Here is a 9,868-nt window from a genome sequence, read left to right as displayed (position 1 = left end):
CCCCCCCCCCCCCGCTGGTGTCGAATTTGGTCCATTCTTCCTTCGAAAATCGTGATCGTGATTCAATAGCGTGAGCGGAAGCGGCGGAAGGGCGCTCGCAGACGTACGCCACCGTTTGTGTGTACGCAGCGTGCCTTACGAAAAACCTCTTTTGTAATGTACATTGTCTAGGGAAGTGGGAGGAGACGGTTGGGAATATGAATGGAGAAACAGAGCTCTATAAGACTCGTAAACTCGACTGCGATAAGGAATTGATTCGTTTTTCGAGGCCTCTACTATATATTAATTATTGAGATCCAAATATATGAAATTTTATATAATTTTTAATAATAGGTACTTCTACATAACTACAAAAATTTGGTACGATGAAGATCTGATAAAGAATGAAAATACTTTTTGTGTACATAGGTAGCTTATTTTATATATTTTATTTTAGACATCGTGAAGTTATTAAAGTGTAATTATTTAAAGTATTATTTAAGAGCAAATTTTTCAAGATGTCAAAAAAATCCTTTATGGCGCGATAAGCCATAATTTTGTATTTTTACATCACGTGAAAGATTTGATCCTACGTATGTTTTGCTTGAAAAGATTCCTGAAAAGTCACTGTACGTTTACAGCCCGCAGGAAGCCGAACGATCATAGACTCAAGCGAGTCGATAATAATTTGATTTCTCCCATTGCGAGAATGAACGATTCCCATCGCAGCCGTGGAGTTTCTCGACAAAACGAGCGCAACGCAAACAGGCCGTCTGTGGGGTGACTGAATAGGCCGCGAAGTGACAATGGCGGTACCAATTGTTTTCCTGACTTTTATCCCACTTATTATTCCGTGAGACTATTATGATCGTCGTTGGCGATCGTCATTATGTTTGACGAAGGCCGACAATCTCAAGTTACGCTGCCATTGTCAGCGGGGTGCAGCTACGACGCCGAAAATGCAAAATGAACGCGCACAGACGGTGAATCGAGGCGCCCGCTGTGGCGATCGTGAACTCACGTAGCCAAACGGCACGTGTGCACTTTTATACTTAATGGACGGCCTCCTGCGTGCTTGTTTTTCTATAAATCAATAGCCTAGAAACTATTAAGATCGAACAATTATGTTAATACATTAATTTCATTCTTTCCAATTCTCGTAATTCTCGTAAACGTAATTTCGACGATAGTGAATCTCTGTTTTTGACAAAGAATATTGCTAAAGTCAATAAATGGCAAAATTTATACAGAAATATATTTCCTTTAGTTTAAAGAAAAAGTCTAAAAACCGTTGACAGCCAACGAGGATACTAGGACTGAACTCAAGGGCAGAAACGAGAAGGACGAATCGGTGATAACGAGGTGTTCCAACCGGGAGTTGAAACGCCACGAGTCGAGGGGTAATAAACCCCCGTAGACTGCGCAGCTGTGAACCCCCCGCCAACCATGCTCGACTCGACGATACGTCGAACTATGTGAATTCGAGATGCATCGAGCCCAGTGGGATTCGTTGCCATTTTGGAAAGCCGCTCGTATTCATACAGCCACGCACGTGGGCGCCAATTTTTTTTCGACCCTTGCACGCTTGCTCATACGCAGGGCTCTCTGGAATCACTTCGTTTTCGTTTTAAACAATGCGCCTTTTGTTGAGCTCTCAGTTTTCCTACTGAAATTTTGTCTCTGCCAAGCTCTTTTTCTGTAAACGACGATGTTCATCTGAATCTGAGAAATTCATAGTATCTCAATATTTCCATTAATCTACACGCATGTTGCCAAAATTGTACTTGAAGTTTGACTCGCCAATTTAAAACGATCAGATAGTCGTGTTGCACGGAAGGTAATTTTCAGGCATTATCGGGATATGTCGTTGGGAAACACACGGTGCAACGTTGTTCGACGGATAGAATTAAACTTGGTGGAACGGCCGTAAAGTTCCTTAAAATTAAGCCATTCCCCCGTACACGATTCGAGAGCAGTCGAGGAGCAAAGTAAACGGCGCACAACTGAGCGACTTAATTCAGAATATACCGGCGGAATATAACACCGGGGTACCCACCGCTTTCCGATTCGTGCGAGGCGACTCGCAATTTATTCCTCTTTGCCTCTCTTCGCCTCTGCCACCACCACTCTCCAATTAACTTTGAATCACCCTCTCCGCGAATCCTCTCCTCATAACGCGAAACTTCGAAATCAGGAGTCATGGTGCGTTTAAATTCCCCGGGAAAAAGAACGCACGAGATCGTTTTCATTTCACCCTCGTTTCTACTTACAACTGCAATTCAAATTCCGGCCGGTTTACCACCCTCGCGACCGAACACAAAATTTTGTTTCGTCTTTTATCGTCTGCTCTCTCTTCTATTATGTATCTAGTCGTGGACCCAAGATACTTTTCTCTTTCATATTAAATATTTTTAAATAGAGAAAAAGGAAAAAAGTAATACATTTTTTGTCGAGAAATTCGACCCCCTTACAAAGTTTCTAAGCCGACTAATTTTGGAATCGGCTTACGCGACATACGCTGGATGTACGGGACAGAAAGGGCGGGTTTGTGGCCGAGTTATGGGACAGAGGATAAGCAAGTGGGTGTGTATTGTGCCTCCTGTCATCCTCAGTCGAGCTTTCGTTACCCCAAATGCTAATTATATGTCAACTGTTCACGCGCCATATCATGAAAGACCGGGTGTCACGGATGGAACAATAAGGGTGGCTCGAGCTAATGGTCCTCTTCCACACCAAAGACGCCTCCCGGACCTTGAGACGTTCTAATAAAAATTACACAATGTCTGGCAGCTTTGCGCGCGAAAACTGCGTCGTTTCATTCACAACTGATGTAAAGAACCAACTTTTAATTTGAAAGAAAACGTGTTTTTAATCGGCTTATTCTTGTCACATCCTGTGTTTCCTTTTTTCTCTGTCAAAGTGACAGGTGATAGTGTGCGACATATTTTTACGCTATCATCCATGGTTAAGCAACGATTGTAATAAAGTTAAGCGACAAAATTCGTTCAGTTCATTTCCTTATCGCCACTTAAGGGAAAAGAGCGATAGGCGTGTGACCTCATGAGCGGGTATTATTCGCAGAAGGACTTGCTGATTGATGCACTCTGTACACGCAAAACTCCCATCCGCCCACTTTCACCCCTTCCGATTTGGAATGTTCATATTGGGGAGTCTCGCTGTTTCGAATCATCCCTGCTTACCGTTTTGGGGTTAACTGATTTTATCTTGATAAACGTGTCGATCTACTTTCACGATGTCACATTACGATTTTACACGTTTTATTGATGTTTCTTGCGTTGAACGTTGTATCAAAGGGTAGTTGGTTACGAACTGAAGTGATTATCGTCGTGGCGGAGACAACGAAGAAGCAAGTGGAATAAGAAAATGAAAGGTTGATCGCCGGAGCGTAGGAGAGGAGATAATTAATGGGTCGACAACGGGGCGGGTAAATTTGCAAAGCCATTTCAAGTTTCTTCGAGCTCCTTCAACTTTCTTCGAGTTCCAGCGATTCGCTCGTCGTCGTTTGATAGTTTACTGTAGGTGATTGAATTCTTCGGACGATTTGTAATCGCATCGGTAAACTTTGTACATTTAACGCCAACCTCACCTGACGGGGTGCTCCCGTGTTCATCGAGTGGCTCACGAAAGCCGGGTATCGTTTCAGCCCTTCTATCGACCACGCGAACGTCCTTCGCGCGTTCCGAATATTCGCTGGTACTCGCAACTTCGACAAGCGTATAAACGACCCTCAAAAAATTCCCTTCTATCTCACGTCATTGTAAAAACATTTAGGAGGTATTTAACAGATGTTCAGATGATAGAGAATAAAAAGGAAAACGATTTACGCGATATATTGGTGTACAACATTGATGAATATTGGATGCACACGAATGAATGAAAAATTAACAAATTTCACGCAGATCGATTCCAATGGAGCAAGAAGGAAGCAAAATGGTCCCAGAGTAGGGTCGGCCATGCTTCAGTCGATATTGAAGTAAATTGGTAGAATTGTCGGCTGCCGCAAGGAGCAACACTGATTACCTCGGCCGCTCGTTAAGTACTGTAACAATACTAACCCCCACCACATCCCATACGACTCTCCCCTCTCGTGTCACTTTTCCGAGGGTGATAGATCCGTTGGCCAATCCTGTCGCCTCCATCCCCACCGTTTACCCTGCATTTTACGTCTTCTTCTCACCCCTGCTCGACTGCGACGGGTTATAAAACGGCAAGTGACGATAAGCCAGAATGAGAAGGAGAATACACCGAATGGTTGTCTCTGCCTCTCTAGAGCACCGCGGACAAGGAAGGAGTCAGTGTGACACGTTCGGTGTAGAAGAGAAAGAGAGAGCGTACATTTGAATGGTAAAAGCGAGGACATGGTGTAAAGAAGACGCAAAAGGAGAAGAAGGCGTAGAAGAAGAGAGCAAGAAAGAAAGTAACGCAAAGGGTAAGGGTGAGAAGGGGAATGAAAAAGACAAGCGAAGTAAAGGCAGAGAAGAAAAAATGCAAAGAATAGACGGCATAGTAACTTGTTCATTAAGACGGAAAAAGTTAGAGACTGTGAGAAAAACGTTCGAAAGAAACTATATAGGAAGGAGAGAGAACAGGGGGTGGAAATCGAAGTTAGCATGGAAGAAGGAGGGTACGAGTCGTAACTTGCATTTGGAAGCGCTCGAAGGCACATAATCATATCCTTTGTCATTTAAGTCGACAGTTGCTCGGCTCCATGGCGATGAAGTCGACGTCTACGGTTTTCTATAGGTCATAGGGGCGTTTCGGGGGTGCGCGAGGAGATCGTTTCCCTTCTCGAGTCTCGCTTCTCACACCGGTCTTGCTTTTCCACTCCTTGTTCCCCGGTTATTAGGGCTGCCTTTCGCTGTGGGACAATCGAAAGGTACCAGCTAATGGGCGGAGCTTTTGGGCAGGACCACTGCGTCATATTCCACCCTATCGACGGGAGTTCGGTATTTCCACCGTTTCTGGAAGCATGCATTTTTCATCGTGGTTAAACATCACGTTTGCTTTCTCTCTGATATCGAACATTTTACCGTACTCTCTGAAATTTTCTCGTTCTACCACACTTATTAACTTTACATTTTTCGAATTAATTTTTTGTCGCGTAAGATTCATTGGTTTTTTGGGGTTTCCCTCCTTTTTTGAAGAGAATCGTAAAGTTCGATGAGACAGAAGCGAGTGTATTACGAAGCCACCAGCCAGTAGTCCTATCCAATTCTAACCGTCATTCCAAGTCCAAACATAACGCTATTCTACGGAGCAAACATTTCTACTTTTCGACGTGCAAACCTTCCGTGATACCTCGGGGAAGCTTGCTCTTCAACTGTGCTGACCATTTCGCGACTCATTCAGCCCCGCCATTCATTCCCCGTATCCATGTTGCACATGCTTAATGGCTACCTGTATATTCATGCTGTTTTGTGCGCGAATCAACATTCAAATTGCGTATGCATATGTGATTATATCGAACGATAGCGTTGCCCATACAGTTAACGATTTATCATTTTTTTAATAACCAGGCTTCCTTTTGATGCTGTTTGGAAATCCATTCGAAGCAATGAAAAAGAAGAATGAAACTAAACGACGTTTAGCAGCGTTTAACTCGGAGACGAAGTGCGAAGCACAGCATTCCCTTGTCGCCGTTCGACGTTTGTCAGCCCTCATCGTTCAATGCGGAACGTACTTTTTTTATGTCAACACGAGGGCCAATTGAGTGGATATAATAACGGTACCACATGTTTCATTCGAATTCGCCGACATGTGGGTTCCGTTCCGCTAGTTCTCTTCGTGTACGTGCACTAAAACACTAACAGACTTCTGCGAAGGGAGGATCGTAGCGACCACGTAACGACAGTCCTCGGAGTCATCAAATTGATCGCCATGATTTGGCTACTCCCCCATTATACGACTGCTAAAGCCTCGTGTACACTACGTCTCATTCCGGCAATTGCATCAGTCGATTCGGTTACGATGGATTTTTAAACATCGTTCTTTCTTCCTCCTTCCATTCCTACTTCTGATCACCCACTCGGATTCTTAAAGTCGTAAAATTATAAGTCGTTGAATTTGTCGTATCCTCGTTATAAAAAATTATCGATGATTTTTAAATTAGAGAAAAAATATAATCGTCTCAAAGAACCTGTTTGCTTTGCGTAACGACGCATAATGTTGAAAACCCGGATGCTTGTTGAAACAAAAATTTGAGGATTTAGATTTATCTGTACCACAAACGCCATAAATTTGCGTTATCGACTTGTAAATGGATCTTTAGATATAGGGGCGGGTTCGTCACTGTTATCAACCGTAAAAACAAATCCAATACCTGTCCACGGAAAAATTAACTGATCCTGGCACGTCTTCATTTCAGGTCTCTATCATGCAACCGTTCTCAACCGGCAGTACAATGGCGACCGAAACACCGACCAGTCTTCCGCCAGAGAGGGTTACTTCACCCGCGCCCTGCAAGAACTTGACCTTCTCCATCGCTAAAATCATGGAACCGGACAAACGTCTTACCGAGCAGAGCAATAATCAGCAAACGACACCGCCGCAACCTCCACCGCCTAGCATTCCTTCGTTAACTTATTCCGCGCATTTGGAATCGGCCTTCAAGAAATACGTGCCAACGTTGAGGCATCAGAATCTCTTGCAACCCTATTCTCTTCTCTATTATCATCCGAATTCGTTGTTGAGTGCCTTTCCAGCACCACCGCCCACTACACCCACCGTTCCACAGAATTCACCACCACCAACCACCATTCAAAAAGCTTTCTCGAAAATGAGCTTAACAGCGATTTCAGCCGAGAGCCAACGCGAGAAGAAGAGTCCCGGACCACGGAACAACGAACTCAACACGACGAACAAACAGAAAACGTTCACCTGTCCCGAATGTGGGAAGGTGTTCAACGCACATTATAATCTGACCAGACACATGCCAGTTCACACGGGAGCTCGACCGTTCGTCTGCAAGATCTGTGGCAAGGGCTTTCGCCAGGCGAGCACCCTGTGCAGGCACAAGATCATCCACACAGCGGAGAAGCCGCACAAATGTCCGACATGCGGCAAAGCTTTTAACCGAAGCTCGACACTGAACACCCACAGACGCATCCACGCCAATTACAAGCCGTTCGTCTGCGAGTACTGCGGCAAGGGGTTCCATCAAAAGGGGAACTACAAGAATCACAAGTTGACGCACAGTGGCGAAAAGGCCTATAAGTGCAACATCTGCAACAAGGCGTTCCATCAGATCTACAATCTGACCTTTCACATGCATACTCACAACGACAAGAAGCCATTTTCTTGCAAGATCTGCGGCAAAGGATTCTGTAGGAATTTCGATTTGAAAAAACACATGAGAAAATTACACGATACCGGATCACCTGTATTAAATAGCCTAGGTACTTCATCGCAAAGTCACAATCAACAGTCTGGTTACGCGTCGGTACAGCACGGAGCCGGTGGCCATTCGTTCGTCAATCCTTTCTTGCTACCACCGCCTGGTACGACGAGTTATCTCAGCAAAATGTTGTGACAAGGCGACGGTATTAATTACCCGAGGAAGACACAGTGTCCTTTGATCCTCGGAGCACCCTGTTACACGGGGGACATCGGCCAGTTGACGCAACCCTCGAAATGAAGAGACCTCCATGAGGAAGATGTCGATGATGAAAACACGCATATAGAGGGTGAAACTGGAAATAGACGAATACAAATCGTCAGGTACTCACGATGAAAGTAAGTTATTTCCAATACGGAGGCTAAGAAGAGATACCAAAGACGCGGCAGAGACTTCGACAAATGGGGAACGTGTACGTACGTGTTACTGCATCCTTTCGAGACAACCAACTACCTCATCTACAGCATCCAAATTGTAGGATATTATTTCTGTTTTATCTTAAGGCTAGTCTCAGGTCTTTTTCGTCAGGAAACGAAATCATTTTCAACAATTTCTTTCGGATACCTTGTTTAGAAACTGTTTTTTAACCACACAGAACTTCAGCACCGAAATAAATACATCTGTATTGAAAATTCTCTCGATCACGATTGCCAAGCGAATTATCAAGCGATTGAGAACGATTCACAAAACCGTAATAGATAGAAAAATCGTTTTAAAATTGTTCTAAGTTAAGTAAGCATAGATAAAAGTCTTTTGGGAAAAGGAGCTGGCAAACAACGATATAGGTGCGTTCATTTAGACAAATTTCCCCGGTACGGAAATATAGGTAGATAGGAATATTCTTAACTTGGAAAATCGGAATCGGACAACGCGACGGCGAGTGTAAAAATGCAGGGCAAACAGTACGAATAATCGAATTAGACGATTCGTCGCGGACAATTCTGCCAGGACAATGATATTTTAACCGAACGAGCAGTTGCCAGCTGCAAAACACGGATTGAATATGTTGGAGAACGCAAATAATCGGTCGTATAGAGCGAAATAAACTACACTGGGAGGTAAATCAACAGATAGACAGAGGAATCAGGGATATATAAACGTGTATTGGCACGAACGTTATATTGGATAGCGGGTCCCCCATGACATCGGATTAATCGTCGCATGAAAGCTCAATCGGTGGTATCCTGTGAGAGATGATTACTTATTTATGTAAATATTTGTAAATATTTGTACCTGTGACAGAGAGTGATTTCGTTACAGCGCCATTAATGTCGGTGCGCAGGGATTATTATCGACGATAGAAAGAGAGAGAGAAAAAAAAACGAGCGATATGGAAAAGTCGTAACGGCTGTGTGTATCGTCGTGACGATTCGATCGAAACGAGAAGATGAGAAGGAGAAAATTTCGCCCGAATCGAGGCGCGTCTTTTCATTTCTCTTCTCTCGCGCGAAAGCTCGCATAGGAGCTTTCCTGCGGAAATAAGCGTAGAGCAACGTACAGACACGTTGGACGCATTATCTTTATCTATACTTAGGCGAAATGTATAAATCGGTGTGATAGTAGCTTTTAAGTGACGCGTAGCGAGAACGTGCAGAAAACGTTGGCCATTAATTAATATCCGTTGTAAAATAACGCTTAGGTACGTTCGCGATCGATTGTTGGCCATCGAGTTACACGCGGTCGTTTTTAAGAGCTTTTGCAATAGAGAAAACGAAGGGAACAGTCGCTCGCTGTTCTCTGTTTTCGTGCGTGTATTTCATTTTCATTATGCATTTTTATTTACCTCTTATGATTTTTAAAATCGTACTATTTCAGTTTCTCTTCCTCTTTTAGTTTGCAGAAGATTTTATCGGGAATTAAACGCATTCTCCACTAGTTTATCTTAATTTCTTCAATTACTATTGTTCCTTTTTATTTTTTGGAACGGAGTTTAATATATTCGAACGCAATTGAAACAGATTCCTCCAGGGAGAACTTAATCGATTCGTATTTCATGTTTCTACCGTACGAACTAGATAAGCAGCCATTAACGACGAGGCGAATTAATTAAGCATGATTAACGGTGAAAATAAAGAAACGTTATATATGTAGATAATCGGTAGAGTAGATGAAAATGCATATGTATGTGTCCCCTATTGTAAATATGAATCGATCCAATGCAATAAAATCATCGATACCAATGAATCGTCGGTCGTCTCATTTCACACCTTCTTCGCACACATCATTACCTTACATTTAACGTATCTACATGTCCTTTAATCCTTCACAATCTTTCAAAAAAGAGTTCATACGTATAATATCGTTTTATAGAGACTTATAGAGGTGCAACAAAATTTGCAACGCCGTCGTAATGCAGTTAAGAGCATCGATTGGCCTACAGAAGCGAAAAAAGAAGGCTTAACCCCGGTGTAATGTACGAAACGAGGGTAGAAGAGCGTTCTAATCTCTCGGCCGCATCTTTCGTTCGATCTCTAA

At 43.3% G+C, this 9,868-nt stretch overlaps 1 protein-coding gene across 2 annotated transcripts in view; it reads left to right on the top strand.

Annotated features, from left to right (window-relative positions):
* Positions 1-9,577, top strand: part of LOC100741242 (fez family zinc finger protein 2-like) — a 26,262-nt gene extending 16,685 nt beyond the window's left edge. The window contains exons 1-2 of one of the 2 annotated variants that reach the window (XM_033324559.1): positions 4,272-5,786; positions 6,365-9,577. In XM_033324559.1, coding sequence (XP_033180450.1) covers positions 5,733-5,786; positions 6,365-7,528 — 1,218 coding nt within the window. In that variant the 5' untranslated portion in view covers positions 4,272-5,732 and the 3' untranslated portion in view covers positions 7,529-9,577. Of the gene's footprint in view, positions 1-4,271; positions 5,787-6,364 lie in introns of those variants that run through there. The other variant, XM_003494808.4, reaches the window with a different exon arrangement.
* The last annotated feature ends 291 nt before the right edge of the window (positions 9,578-9,868 follow it).

This window comes from Bombus impatiens, unplaced genomic scaffold (assembly GCF_000188095.3).
Source record: "Bombus impatiens unplaced genomic scaffold, BIMP_2.2 scf_4012, whole genome shotgun sequence".
Classification (NCBI taxonomy): domain Eukaryota; kingdom Metazoa; phylum Arthropoda; class Insecta; order Hymenoptera; family Apidae; genus Bombus; species Bombus impatiens.
The sequence above is the reverse complement of the archived record's forward strand: the minus strand, read 5'-3'. Positions and strand labels throughout refer to the sequence as shown.